We start from the raw sequence: 15604 nt of genomic DNA on the forward strand, positions 1-15604 counted from the left end.
ACAGGGAACCGGCCAGAGAGCAGGCCTTGAGGTTTGTATAATTAGTCATCCCAGTGCACCACAACCGTGGGGGGAGGGAGAGAAGAGGAGAGTTTGTTTTATTTTTAACACTATTTGAATTTATTGTCTGGCCAGCATCCCTGCAATAATAGGAGGGGATGTGGGGTTGGGCGGAGCAGGGGGGAGAGAGTGTGTCCGTGTACCACTCACTGCTCTCTGCTAGGTGGAATCAGAATGACTTGATTCTGTGTCATAGGCCCTGTACTGCTAACAGAGATTCTTCTGGGGAGGACAAAGGAGCGGGATGTGGGGGGATACTTGGGGTCGATCCCAGCTGCTCTTATCTGTCTAGCTAAGGAATTTATCTAACACCCCTGCCACACACACACACACAGTGATACCCTTCAGGGCAGGAACACTTTACAGGTGGGGAATGGAGGCCGGGAGAAGATAAGGGCCAGGTTTTTCAAGGTATTTAAGTACCCAATTCCTGTTGATTTCAATAGAAATTAGGCATCCTAAATACCTTGAAAAATCTGACCCTAAGTGATTTGCCCACATCTCCCAGGGGTTTGGGGCAGAGCTGGAGTCTTTAGAACCCAGATCTCTTACATCTGAACAGCCAGTCCCCTGTCCACTGAACCACATGGCCACCCAAGGCCCATGCTAGAGCCCTAGCCACCGCACTGTCCAGGCTTCCTCGGGATGAAATGCCCAGCAGCCGTGCTGTGCCACATAGGGGCAGTCGTGTAGCATACGTGGGAATCACAGAGCCCCTAACTCAGAAAGACTCACCCCTGCATCCTCAGAGTCCCCCCTGAACAGCACAGTGTGCAAGGGGGAGCAGCAAGTTGCTCTCTTCCACCCCAGAAGCAGCCGCATTCAGCCAGCATCCAACCCTCCCCAGATGCTCGAGAGAAACATGTTACCCGGCAGCCAGGTCAAGAAAGCACCTTGCGTTTCCACACTGGGTCAGCTCAGTGGGGTGGGGAGGAAGCCCCGAGCAGGGCAGAGGGACTCGGCAGACAGAGGTTAGAGGAAAAGGCTGGGTGCACCTGGATTCTGTTCGGGTTCTGCCACTCATCTGCTGGGTAAGTCACCGCCGCCAGCATTGCAGAGGAGCGTTAGGTGCTTTCCAGCTAGGCTCCCTCCACTTTCTCACGCAGTTTTTGGTTCCCTCCCTTGGAGGTTGCTAGGATCCCTGACTGATATCGCCAGCCCCCTTGCCCCGGGATCTGAACACCCAATTCCTTTTAAATTCTAACAGGAAGGGAGTGTCTACACCCCTTCGCCTGCTTGGGAGCATTCCCCTGCCATCCTCTGAGCCGTCTAGTCCCCCTTGCCCGGGTGGGCCTGGCTTGGCCGCTTCTCCCTGGGCTCGGTCTTCTCTGCAGTTAACTCAAGTGTTGTCCCGAACACGGGTCCTGTCGGTGCACAAACCCCTCCCTCCTGTGCTGCGGGGCTGCTAACTCGAGCCAGTTGGCCCAAGATGGAGCATAGGCTAAAGCCGGAGCGAGCAAATCTCATCAGCTGCTAACATGGCCACCTTGGAGTGTAGACTTGGCAGCAGGCTCGTGCCCCTTGGATGCTGCTAGCCTTCCCACCATCCCCCACACGAAAGGATAGCCAAGTTCTCCCAGGATGCACTGGGAAGGAAGTCACAGAGGGGCTCAACTTAGTGCAGTGCTAAGAATCATGGGACACGCCCCCAGAAGCCCCAGCAAGCACAAAAACTGGGGTAGTGATGAATACTGAAGGGGTCAGGTCCCTCACACAGAGTGATCTGGGCAGCTTGGTAAAATCGGTGGAAGCAAACCACGTGTGTTTTAATACAGCTAAATGTAAATGTGTACATCTGGGACACCCAGAACGCACGCAATGCTTACAGGATAGGGGCCTCTAGCCTTGGAAGCGGTGACTTTAGAAAGGATCTGGAGGTCATGGTGGATAATCAGCTGAACACGAGCTCCATTGTGAAACTGTAGCCAAAAGGGCTAACGCGATCATAGAAGATTAGGGTTGGAAGAGACCTCAGGAGGTCATCTAGTCCAACCCCCTGCTCAAGGCAGGACCAAACACCAACTAAATCATCCCAGCCACGGCGCTGTCAAGCTGGGCATTAAAAACCTCTAAGGATGGAGACTCCACCACCTCCCTAGGTAACCCAGTCAAGTGCTTCACTACCCTCCTAGTGAAATAGTGTTTTCTAATATCCAGCCTAGACCTCCCCCACTGCAACTTGAGACCATTGCTTCTTGTTCTATCATCTGGGACCACTGAGAACAGTCAAGCTCCATCCTCTTTGGAACCCCCCTTCAGGTAGTTGAAGGCTGCTATCAAATCCCCCCTCACTCTTCTCTTCTGCAGACTAAATAACTCCCGTTACCTCAGCCTCTCCTCATAAGTCATGTGCCCCAGCCCCCTGATAATTTTCGTTGCCCTCCGCTGGACTTTCTCCAATTTGTCCACACCCTTTCTGTAGTGGGGGGGACTAAAACTGGACGCAATACTCCGGGTGTGGCATCACCAGTGCCGAATAGAGGGGAATAATCACTTCCATCAACCTGCTGGCAATGCTCCGACTAATGCAGCCCAATATGCCATTGGTCTTCTTGGCAACAAGGGTACACTGCTGACTCATATCCAGCTTCTCATCCACTGTAATCCCCAGGTCCTTTTCTGCAGAACTGCTGCTTAACCAGTCGGTCCCCAGCCTGCAGCGGTGCATGGGATTCTTCCATCCTAAGTGCAGGACTCTGCACTTGCCCTTGTTGAACTTCATCAGATTTCTTTTGGCCCAATCCTTCAATTTGTCTAGGACCCTCTGGACCATATCCCTATCCTCCAGCGTATCTACCTCTCCTGCCAGCTTAGTGTCCTCTGCGAACTTGCTGAGGGTGCAATCCATCCCATCCTCCAGATCATTAGTAACGATGTTGAACAAAACCGGCCTCAGGACCGACCCCTGGGGTACTCCACTTGATACCGGCTGTCAACTAGACATCGAGTCGTTGATCACCATCTGTTGAGCCCAACAACCTAGCCACCTTTCTATCCACCTTATAGTTCATTCATCCAATCCATACATTTTTATGGATTGGATACTGGCAAGAATACTTTGGGAGACTGTATCAAAAGCTTTGCTAAAGTCAAGATATATCACGTCCACCGCTTTCCCCATATCCACACAGCCAGTTATCTCATCATAGAAGGCAATCATCTTGGTCAGGCATGACTTGCCCTTGGTGAATCCATGTTGACGGTTCCTGATCACCTTCCTCTCCTCCAAGTGCTTCAAAATGGATTCCTTGAGGACCTGCTCCATGATTTTTCCAAGAGACCGAGGTGGGGCTGACCGGTCTGTAGATCCCTGGGTTCTCCTTCTTCCCTTTTTAAAAAATGGGCACTGTATTTGCCTTTTTCCAATCATCCGGGACCTCCCCCGATCACCACGAGTTTTCAAAGATAACGGCCAATGGCTCTGCAATCACATCAGCCAATTCCCTCAGCACCCTTGGATGCATTAGATCTGGACCCAGGCACTTGTGTATGTCCAGCTTTTCTAAACAGTCCTTAAGCTGTTCTTTCACCACTGAGGGCTGCTCACCTCCTCCCTGTGCTGTGTGACCTCTGCAGCAGTGGGATGTGTAAACAGAGGAATCTCAAGCAGGGGCAGAGAGGTTATTGTCCCTCTATCTGGCACTGGTGCGACCACTGCTGGAATCCTGCATCCAGTTCTGGTGCCCATAATTCAAGGAGGATGGGGAGAGGTCAAAGAAGAGCCACGAGAATGAGGAAAGGGTTAGAAAACCTGCCTGATAGCGAGAGACTCCAGGAACGCCAACTTCTTTGCGTAACAAAGAGACGGTTAAGGGGTGACTTGATCGCTGTCTATACGTACCTACCTGGGGGACAAATCTTTTATAAGGGGCTCTTCAATCTAGCAGCAAAAGGTCTAACACGGTCCAATGACTGGGAGCTGAAGCTAGACCAATTCTGACTGGAAATAAGGCATACATTTTTTTAACAGGGAGAGTCACTGAACACTGGAACAATCTGCCAATGGCCATGGTGGATTCTCCATCACTGAGGTTTTAAATTAAGGTTGGATCTTTTTCTAAAAGCTCTGCTCTAGGAATTATTTGGGGGCAGTTATCCAGGAGGTCAGACCAGATGATCACAGTGGTCCCGTCTGGCCTGGGAATCTGTAAATGTGGGCAGGAGGCGGAGGGCAGCCTACCCTGCCACTGCCCCATGCCATGCGCCAGTTTCTCCTGATGCCCATCACCAGGGTATCTGGGAGGCAGCGAGCATATCTGCTCTGGAGCTAGGCAGAAGACGGTCTCCGGGGCAGTCCAGAGCAGATTCACCAACAACTCCTCCCCAACCAAGGGCCAGAGCATAAAGCAAGGAGTCACTGGTAAAATCCAGCCAGCAACCCGGGAAGGAGTCAAAAACTTGGACAAGAGGTCCCAAATCTCCCCCCCCATTCGTCTGTATTCCAGGCTGGAAGCGCCAAGGGGCTGGCTGCCCTGCTGGCAGAGCAGCAGCTTTTGGGAGGGGAAGAGGTGGAAAATTAACTAGGAAACATTGAGTTGCACCTAGTTAACCCTTTGCTCCCTGCTAGGCCAGGCCAAGCAGGGATCTTGGAGCACAATGCAGATAATATGGCAGACATGACGCATGGGAGTGGTGGGGGGGGGGTGGGGGGGGCATGCAGGGTCATGTGCCTCCTCTCCCCATTTGCTCTTTGGCTTGTACTGAGCATGCTCAGTAACACTACTGAAGGCAGGAGCCCTCACTCTGCCACCGCCCCCCTCGCCCCCACCGACTATCGGCAGGTATGAGTGGTCTCTGCCACAAGGCATGGACAGGTCAGGGATGGGGGAGAGAAAAGGGAAGGACAGAGCTGTGAGTGGGGCCTGGGATCCGGCCATCCTGCCAGCCAGTTCCCTGCACGACTTTGGGCAAATCCCTTCTACTGCCTTTGCCTCAATTTCCATTTCACAGATGGGGAAATGGAGGCACAGAGGGTCTATCTACACTGCAACGAACCCCAGCCGTGGGACTATAAGATCGCAGTACAGACGTTTGGGCTCAGGCTCTGGGACCCACGTTACACAGCTCAGGCTCCAGCCCGAGCATCAACACTGAAAATGTTTAGCCCCGCATCTCAAGTCAGCTGACCCGGGCCAACCCCGTGGGCGTTTTACTGCAGTGTAAACATATCCAGAGAGAGGAGACTGTTTGCTCCAAAGGTACCAAAGGAGGAGCTGAAGAGAAAGAACCCAGGAGTCCTGGAACCTGGCTCCATCCTCTAACCACTAGACCCCATTCCCCTCCAAATGCAGGGAATGCGACCCAGGAATCCTGCCCGGCCCTAGTTCTGGGAGGGAATGTGACTAAAATCCAGGTGCCCTGACCACTAGGCCCTTGTGCCTTAAGCAGCAGTTCTGGCCTTTGTCCCCTGCCCTCCTACCTGAGCTGCTTGGCGTAGGCCTGCTCGATCTCCGTCCGCTCCTTCACGAACTTCACGTACTTCTCCATCAGATCCAGCCCCCACTGGGTGTGACGCTCTATGTCGTCAAACTGGTCCTGAGGGGGAAGAGAGGTGGGAGGTGTCACCGCACAGCTGGAAACAATACAGCGTCCTTCCTACGCCCAACCGCCCACTCTGATGCCCCCACCCCGAACGCTGGGCTCAAACTGCAGCGTTCCCCACCCCACCCCTCGCAGAACCCCGGGTTCAATTCCCAGCTGTGCCAGCTCGCACCCGTGGCAACCCACCCCTCTTCCGCCCCAAACACGGGGCTCAATCTCCTGTGGTCACACAAACACCCCCCCAGCCCATGCCCACTAATCTCAGACCACCCCCCACCTCCTCAGTACCGTTCCTCACCCCTTGTGGCCTCTCTTGATCCTACAGACTGGGCCCCAGACTTGGGCCCCAGGAAAACACAATGGTAGGAGTCCCTAGTGCTCCCCCCATACACCCCCCCCCCCCCACTCCCACCCCTCTCCACATCCCTGTCCCCAATCCCAGGCCACACACCACCTCCCCCAGATCACCAGCCCTGACCCCCAACCTCCCCTCCTCCCAGCTCCCCACTGATCCCAGCTCCCCTGCATCCCCACACCTTCCCCTCCAGGCCCTCATCATCCCTAATCCCCAAGGCCTCCCCTAAGATCCCCAGTCCCAATTCCTGCCCTCCCAGAGGCTGGGAAAGGAGCCCAAGGGCAGCAGCTCGCCTTCTGCAGGCAGCGGAGGAAAGGCCTGCGTTCCCGTGGGCCCCCCCACGGGCTCGCCTCGCTGGCCAGCAGCCAGGCCCATTCAGAGCTTGGAGGAGAAAGACGCCAGGGCGGGGGGGGGGGGGTGTTTATAAACCCAGCCACACAATGCGGCCTTGTTTACAAGAGCAGCTTTTGCCAGGGCTCAGGCAGGTTTCACATGGAGACCAGATTCCCCTACCCAACGGCTCTTCTGGGCAAGGGAGAAATCCCTGGCACCGGACCCGTGCCCTTCCCACCCCGATGCCAGAGCCACCCACCAACCCAGCTGCAGCCCAGTCAAAACGCATCCTTACCCCCGCCTGGCCTCCAGCCCCTGTCACAGTGCCAGTCATCCACCCCCCAGCCCCCTCTGTCCCTTCTCCATGCCACCTTGGCACCATGGGTGCAACCCCTCCCCCGCTGCAGGTGGGCAGCGCCTCTCAGGCATGGTCTGCAATGGGATTTTAGCCACTGGTGCCTCTGTGCAAACGGGTACACCCCCTCCCCGCCCACCCCAACCTGGGGCAAAAACTGCACTGTCGCTAACAGGGTTTTCGGCCTCAGAGTTATATTAGTCGTAAGGCATTAAAGTCAACTCAACCCAGACACCCAGTAGTATGAAAAGGATAAAACCCTCATGCTCCAGAGCCAGATGTCAGGTGGAAAACATCCCCATGGGGGAAAACGTGCCTCTAACGGCCACCCACAGAGTTTCTTGCACCATCCTCTGAAGCACTGGATGCTGGCCCCCGTCAGAGATGGGATGCCGGACTAGACGGGCTCCCTGTTCTGATCCGGTGTGGCAAATTCATATGAAGACACATTCCCTGACCTATGCCCCTTCATTTCTCTCTCCAGTGCTCTGTGTATGATGGCAGTGCCTCGAGGCTCAAACCATGCCCCATTGCGCTAGGTGCTGCAGAGACATAGTCCCTGCCCTGAAGACATAGGCAGAACAAGAACTGCCGGGCGTGTGCATTAACTATTATAAAAAAAGGGATATAAAACCTCAGGCTTAAAGCAATCTCTGTTAGTAATTGGCACAAGACTTCACAGGAGCCTGAATTAGGAGACCCATGGGTGTCAGCTAACATTAGACTCACTATCTAGATTCACACACTGAAAGGCCAGAAGGAACCACCATGATCTACTGAGCCTAACTTTCTGCATAACACAGACCAGGACGAAATAGACCCAGAAAGGGTGGAAGAGGAACACAGCATCTGGGGCACGATTTTCAGAAACCATTAGTGGTTTGGGTCCCAGCTAGGGCCCACCTTAACGCTGTGTTGGCTCAGTTCTCGGGACCCTGATCCTCAGAGGGCAGGTGCTCAGAATTGTGACCCACGTCTCTTTAAGGAGCCTCAGATCATGCACTTGGTGGCTTCTCCAAACACTTGAAGCTGTTTAGAAAGAGAAACCCGGGCTTGATCTAAAGGTACACTCTCTAGCTCAACCACCAGATGTGGGCTGGAGGCAGGATTCTCTGGGTTATAAAACAGGTCAGGTTCATCCAGCGTTTCTCAGCCCTTTCAGCTTGGCAGCTCCTTATTCAACATCAAACATTCACGGCAAATGTCCCTGCTGGGTCCTGGGCATAAAGCCAGCCTTGGAGACGCAGCTCACAACACACTGCTTTTGGGCTGCCAAAGCCACCCCACAAGGCTGGGGGCCTTGCTCCCCCCCAGGAGCCAGCACTGGGACCCCAGCAAGTTACCATCAGCTCCCCTCCCCCCACCCATGGGGAAGAGTACACTTTCCCTGCTGTCCCAGCACTCAGCAGGGCATCTCTCCCCTGCTCCAGTCCTTATACAAATAAAGAGACCAGACCGGGACTCAGGAGATCTTAGCTCACTTCCCAGTTCTGTGTCACACTCCACGTGACATCAAGAACCTCTGTCTATTTCGTTATTACCATAGCCCTCTCAAAGCTCCAGTCACGAACCAGGACCCCACTGCACCAGGCGCTGCACAAACAGAATAAAAAAGATGGCCCCTGCCCCAAGGATCTTACAATCCAAATAGAAAAGAAAAAGATGACAGCTGGATATGGACAGACATACTTATCCCTCCATAGCACAAGGAAACAGACTATATTGGTCAGCCTGTCTCCCTCTCTCTGTGTGTCTGTGCAGTGCCCAGCTGTCTTGGTGCAACTCAAACAACACGGAAAGATTTTGTTCAAAATATTAGATGCGAGATTCCAAGAGAAAATAAAGGTGGAGGGGAGAGGTTTAAAACACGGCTCGTTAGTGAGGAGAGCTCAGCAAACAGGTAGGAGCAGGGAGAAAGGAAAAGTCATGACTTGGACTAGAAATAAAGTGAAATGGACCCATTTTAGGCCCGGATCTCTCTCAAGAAGATTTGCTCTGCTGCAACTAGATCGATAGGGGCTACAGGAGTGCAAAGCAAGAGGGTATTTAGAGAAAGAACTACGCCACTTTTTAAACCCACATCCTACATTTGGCTGTCGTCTCTGGCAGACTAAATCCAATCCACCTTGCATGAAGGAGAAAGGTCAGTACTGAGGGATATTTGAAATACTTTGCAAGGCACCTAACGAGCTCCTTCCATCAAAGGCTCTCTAAGCCCCTTGGAAACTTTGCAGTAACCCTCCCAGCAATTTGTTAAGTAGGGAGCTATCCATGTGTAAGATTGGGGGGGTGGGAGGGAATGACCCACAAGGAGGAAGTGAACTTGCCTTAGGGGAAGTTCTGTTGCCTGTTATACAAGAGGTCAGACTAGATGATCACAAGGGAATGTTGGAGTCTCTGAATCTGCAGTTAGTGAGGGCCCACAGGGCAGAAGTGGCGGAGCTGGGAGGTGGGAAGCGGAAAGAACCCAGGAGTCCTGCACTTCCACCCCAAAATCATCCTTCTCCCCGTCCCCAAGCAAATGAGGATTAACGAGAGACCGGCTGAGATTTCAGGCCTGCACTCTTTGAAGCTTAAGTAATGGACCATTCTCCCTAGCGGAGTTGTCAGAGAGGAAGGCTGGCACCGTAGTTAGGGTACTAGTCTAGATCTTGGGAGATCCAGGTGTAAGGCCCTGCTCTTCCACAGAGACCTCGGGAGAGTCACTTAGCTTCTCTGTTCCTCAGGTCCCTAAAAAGGAGACAGCCCCGTGAGGTAGCACATCACTAATGGGAGGATAAACAGACATTGTGAAGTGCTCAGCTACTAGTGACGATGTGGGCCAGAGACGTGCAATAAATGGTTCCGTTTGCGGAGTCCTGACAGGATGCGACTAGAACAGTCAATTCCCAGAGTCAGGGCACGTCTTCACTAGACAACAAGGCGGCCTCAGAACACGACCTCAGAGTCACCTTAACGAGCACAATGTCAAACTGCTACTTTGCAGATCGTGTAGACGGGAGCGCGAGCCGGGTTTAACATCCGGTCAGCTGGTCAGGATGGACTAAGAGCTCACCCCAGCCAGCTGACGCAATGTTAAACCCAGCTTGCGCCCGTCCACACAGGAGCGTTTTAATGTCCTGCTAGTTAACATGACTCTTTGAGGTTACATTCTAACACTGCCTGGGGAACCCATAAGGCCATGGGCCACTGTGCTGTTCAGAGCAGGGGGAAAGGTGACTCCTATTGCTTGAAGGGTTTAAGGCCCCCATAAAAAGAAACTTCACTGATCTAATCACCTCTGTAACCCCCCTCTCCCCCAAATGCGACAAGAAAAGCCGAGCCAGCCGCAGAGGGGAAGACAGGACTGCCTGTGACAGAATAGGGTGTGGCTTTAGGGGCCTCACCTCGCAAAGCTCAGAGCAGGCAGGGAATGGGGCCATTCAGATACGGACACCACGCCTGTCACCTGAGGATCTCAAATGCTTTGCAGAACGTCCAGCAGCATCCCTGGGAGGGATTTTTAAAAGTTTTTAGAAGGGGGGAAACAGGCACAGAAGGGACTGTCACCTGATCGAACAGTGAGTTACTGGCAGAGACAGGAATAGAACCCAGGAGTCCTGACTTTTCACTAGACCCCACCCCATGCTCTAGCCACTGGACTCCACTCCCTCCCCACAGCTAGGGATAGAACCCAGGAGTCCAGGCACCTGGGATCCTGTTCTAACCATTAAGCCAAAGTCCATCCCACAGATGGAAACAGAACGAAGTTCAGACGCCCTCCTCCCCCCCCCCCCCCCGTGCCCCTCCCAGAGCCAGGAATAGAACCCAAGAGTCCCGACTCCCAGCCTGCCTTGCACTAGTCATTCGACCCCGCTCCATCTCTGGTGGTAACTGCTATACAGCAACACTGAGGGGCATGCTCGCAACCAGAGTTACAGGGGAAGTTGAAGTAGAAGATTTACCCAAGATAAAGCCATTATATTAGGGCTAGTCTCCACTGGACCGTGCAGTCGGGGCACAGCGCTGGGAGAGAGCAAAAACCCCACCTCCTTGAGGGGTGTAGCTCCCAGCACGGGGCACTGTCTACAGTGGCACATTACAGCGCTGAAACTTGCTGCACTCGGGGGGGGGGGGGGGGGGGCGGGGAAGGAGGGGGGTGTTTTCTCAGACCCCTGAGCAAGAAAGTTGCAGGGCTGTAAAGTGCTAGTGTAGACAAGCCCTTAGTTTCTCCTGTAGCGAGCACAAATTTTATTTATTTATTTTAAAAACAGACATTTGACACAGGATTGTCAGAACCCGGGAGTCCTGGCTCCCAGCCCCTCTGCTGCTCTAACCACTAGACTCTACTCCCCTCCCAGAGCCAGGTATAGAACCCAGGAATCCTGGCTCCCAGACACACCATGATCTCACTCCCCACTTTCTGAATACAATCCAGGTATCAACTCCCCATCTTCACTGCTCTACTCAGAGCACACTCCTCCTCCCAAAGCTGGGAACAGAACCCAGGAGTCCCAGACCCCCACACCGCCGTCTAGGAGGCTGTCCTTCCCTAAGGGATCAGCCAGGAACCCTTCCCCAGTGACAGTGACACGCTCGCCCTTTCGAGTGGAGTTGGCCCGTTTGCCATCGGACTAGGGCCTTGGCACCAGGGCCCTGAAGCTCTCAGCACCACGCACAGGCTTCCCCAGCTGGCGCCAAGCGTGACTCACCAGCTCCCCTGCCTTCCTGCCGTGCGTCGCAGTTGATTGTACTTAGATGCCAAAGAGCTACATGCCAGGTTAGATCAGCCTGGGGGCGGAGGCACCCGAGTGTGAAGGGGAAGGCAGCTCTGTATCACCGGCATAAAAAGCCACAGGAGGCTGGTTCTCAGTTACCTTGACCTTAATGGACCGTCCCTCTGCACCATAAAAGGGCCTTAGTTAAGGCAGCAAATCTTCCCCATGTAAGGGGCACCAAGCTGACACCTGGGTTCAGTAGTCAGCACACCATGTCCTACTCTCTGCTCCCACCGGCTGTGGCCTTGGCTCCAGCTCCCATCCATATAGTGTGACCAGATGTCCTGAGTTTAGAGGGACAGTCCCGATATTCAGGGCTTTTTCTTACAGAGGAGCCCCCAACTACCCGCCAACCCCTGTCCTGAGTCTTCACACTTTCTATCTGGTCAGCCTACATCCACACCAGCACAAGCGATTACTTAACAGGCTGGGGCTGCCAGAGCAGCTAGGATTCAACTTCCTTGTGTTAGGCAGGGTTGTGAAGGAGTCCAAAAAGCTCAGGTTCTAAGGCCACCCTCCTCAGGTCTGATCTGGTACAAACACAGGCCACACGACTTGCCTGGATCCCTTCCTCTTTGAACTGAAGCAGATCTTTTAGGGAAAAAAAGCATCCAATCTCGATTTAAAAATTGCCAGTGATGGAGAATTCACCACAGCTGTTGGTAAGTTGTTCCCATAGTTAATCACACGCATCGATGAAAGTTTACAACATATTTCTACCCTGAATTTGTCTAGCTTCAACTTCCAGCCATTGGATCACGTTAGACCTTCCCCTGCTTGACTCAGGAGTCCTCTGTTATCAAGTTTCTGTTCCCCATGTGGGTACTTATAGATCAAGTCACCCCTTAACCTTCTCTCTGCTAATCTGAGTAAATTGAGCTCCCCAAGTCCCTATTTGCCAATCCTTTAAATCGTTCTCATGACTTCTCTGACTCCTTCCAATATCTTGACATCCTTCTTGAATTGTGGCCACCAGAACTGGACACAGTATTTCAGCAGCGGTCGCACCACTGCCAAATTCAGATGTATAACCTCTGCTCTAGATTCCCGTTTACACATCCCAGGATCGCATTAGCCCTTTTGGCTACAGCGCCACACTGGTAGCTCAGGATCAGCTGATTATCCACCATAACCCCCTGATCTTTTTCAGTCACTGCTTCTCAGGAGTGAGTCCCCCCACCCTGTAAGCATGGCCGACATCCCTTGTTCCTAGTTAGTGTCACATCACAGTTAGTCTGACGGATCTATTTTCCATAAACTCATGTTGATTAGCATTAGTTACCTGCCTTTAATTCTTTATTATCTTGAGTCCCAAATCAGCTGTTCCATTATTTACCCTGGGATCAACATCAGTCATCCTGTTTAGCCTTTTAAAATATTCTTCAAATAGACCCTTTCATCCAGACTTATAGATCTTCCACAATGATCAAAGAGTTATTGGGGGAAGGGGGCGGAACAATGCAAATGGTTCAGGGAGCTCCTCGCCTAGCTCTTTTATAACTGTTGGGTGCAAAAATACTCAAGGAAGGTTGACTTTGCACAGAATCTAGTACAGTAGGGTTCCGGTTAACGCCTGGGGTTTCCAGCACTACTGTACCCATGGCTCTTCTATGGTGCCTTCCACCCATAACCGCAAAGCACTTTACAAAAGGTGGCACATCATCCTCCCTCCCATTTCACAGATGGGGAAACTGAGGGACAGAGACACAAGCCCAAGGGCTCACACAGAGAGCAGAGTCAGAAACAGAACCCAAGCCACCTGCCTCCCTGACTGGTGCCCGATCTGCAGACAAGACCTAGAAGTTTAGCCCAGCGTTCCACATAACTCTGGGCCTGATCCCAGCTGTATTAGCATGGGAGGGTGGAGAATGAGGTCAGAGTGCCAGGACTGCCCTCCCCAACCCTCCAATAAGCCCTCCAGCAACTGAGACAGGGTGCAGTCATATCTTTTATTGGACCAACTTCTATGGGTGAAAGAGACAAGCTCTCGAGTTAACACGCAAGCCACTAAAGGTACATCTACACTGCAGTTAGACGCCAGCAGACTTGGGCTAGAGCCCAGGCTCTAGGACCCTGAGAGGAGGGAGGGTCCCAGCGCTCTGGCCCGAGGCCAAAACATCTACATTGCAATTAAACAGCCCCTTAGACTGAGCGCAAGTCAGCTGGCAGGAGCCAGCATGGGTTTTTAACTGCAGTGTAGACAGACCTGGTCAGCGCAGCCTGGAACGGATGCTGCAGCAAAAACAATGCGCCAGATTCTGCTCCCATTCACGCCATCATAAAACGTGATTGCAGGCAAGAGGAGTCACTCCGGATCTACGCTGGCAAGCAGAGATCAGGACGTGGCCTGTAGCCAGTTCCGGGATTGGAGCCTCCTTCCCGAGCAGCGGACCTCATGTGACCTGCAGCCGTTCCAGATGCCTGGTTCCATGGCTCTCGCTGAGCCTTTCCCCAGCCAGGAGGGTTACGATCTAAGCTGCAAACTATTTATCCTAGGGACTCCCACTCCAGCCAAGTCTGCCCCACCCAGGAAACAATGACCCCTGCCCGGGCAGAGTTAACTTCTTGAGTGACAGAGCCGTGTCCCCCTTGATAGACCCCCATCGTGACAGCGGCACTGATCCCTGCAGATGGCTGAAATCAGCCCAGATTTCCACCCCCGTCCGTTATCTGATGAGAGACAGATGGCAGCAGATTGGGTTGGAGGAGAGAGGCTTCCCAGTGGCCCCACTTTCAGGCATCGGTGCCCAAAACCAAGAGCAACATAAAGCACATCAGGAAATCTGGCTCAGGACAGGGGCCTGGCATGTGTATCAGAACAGAGCAGCCCAGCTGGGAGCTAAGGTGACAGACACCGATAGATGAAACACCCTAGAAGATCAGTCTTCTTACTGACCCAAAACGACCAGCCCATAGAGCGTGTACAAAAGTCTTGCAACAGGCGCCTATGAAACTTCTGAGACTGCTTTTAAAGTTTGGGGGTCTTTTTCCATTTAATTCCTGGATTCCAAGCCTTTGCAGTCAAGTTCTGAAGGTTTCCCCCACAGCCCTGAAGGTTAGAAACTTAGCAGAGACTGTCACATTCACATGACTCCAGAAGCCTCTGCCTTTAAGAAAAAAGCAGCCATCAAACGGCATGAGAGGCGTCAATAGGTGGCGAAAGAGGGCAAGTTCCCCTTAATGCAGAACCCCCACCCAACTCATGACATCTACTTACAGAGAACTAGCCTCCATCCCACCGGGGAGGGGTGGGGGGGGTCAGATTAAAGGATGTTCTCTGCTGTGGGTTTCCCCAATCCAACTGGGGAGTGTCCCAAGTGACCCTATTATTTCCAGCAAGAGGCCAGGATCTTATTGATCTCACTTTTCTCTTGCCCTTGGTATCCAGCCAAGATTCAGTTCCAGGTTACACACTAAGGTAAGGCCTTTACTATTAGCGGTTACAGATTGAGATCGGGCCCCCATTGGGCTAGGTGCTACACGGTCAGTCCCTGCCCCGGAAAGGGGAGACAAGTCCTGAGAGGTGAATGACTTGCCCCAGGTCACACCAGATGGCAGAGCGAAGTCTGCTGATTACCAGTCCAGTGCCCTACTCCTGGACCACCCTAAGCACTGAGAAAGGAAGATGACCCTCCCTGCACAGACTCCTTTGCGCTAAAGTAGTAACTCCATTAGCAGGCAGCAGCAGTAGGCTGTTATCTTTCAGAAGGCTGGCCACCAGAGGGAGACATGATTGGGTGCATTAATACCACCTAGCTCTTACATACAGGCCAGTTCATCCACAAATCTCAAAACACTTGGGGCCAGTATCATTATCCCCATGTTATAGATAGGGAAACTGAGGCACGATGAGGGGAATGACTTGCCCAAGGGCACCCGGCAGGCCAGTAGCAGAACCAGGAACAGAACTCACATCTCCCAAGTTCCAGTCTTGTGCTCTGTTCACTGGGACACACTGCTCCTTGCTTAGCCAAGCTGGTTAGTTCTTACCCTCCGATCCCCTGCATCCAATAGGATGCATCCTCATGTCCCTAGTTGCAATGCTACGTCTTGCCATGCTGCAGAGACACATCACAGCTTTCCTGATTGGTGGGGGGGGGGGGGGGGGAAGAGAGAAGAAATAGGACTGTGAATTTGAAGGGCAATTCACGGTTAAGTACCAGGCCTGTAGGACAGGAATGATGGAGCCTTCTCTCCTGGGAG

The 15604-nt window shown here is 52.9% G+C and overlaps 1 protein-coding gene across 2 annotated transcripts in view; it reads right to left on the bottom strand.

Annotated features, from left to right (window-relative positions):
- TRIP10 (thyroid hormone receptor interactor 10) overlaps nucleotides 1–15604 on the bottom strand; it is a 70780-nt gene that overhangs the window by 29642 nt on the left and 25534 nt on the right. For both annotated transcript variants that reach the window (XM_077838665.1, XM_077838666.1), the window contains exon 2: nucleotides 5480–5595. In XM_077838665.1, the coding sequence (XP_077694791.1) occupies nucleotides 5480–5595 (116 nt within the window). The remainder of the gene's footprint in view (nucleotides 1–5479; nucleotides 5596–15604) is intronic.

The sequence above is a fragment of the Eretmochelys imbricata genome, chromosome 20, assembly GCF_965152235.1.
Source record: "Eretmochelys imbricata isolate rEreImb1 chromosome 20, rEreImb1.hap1, whole genome shotgun sequence".
Classification (NCBI taxonomy): domain Eukaryota; kingdom Metazoa; phylum Chordata; order Testudines; family Cheloniidae; genus Eretmochelys; species Eretmochelys imbricata.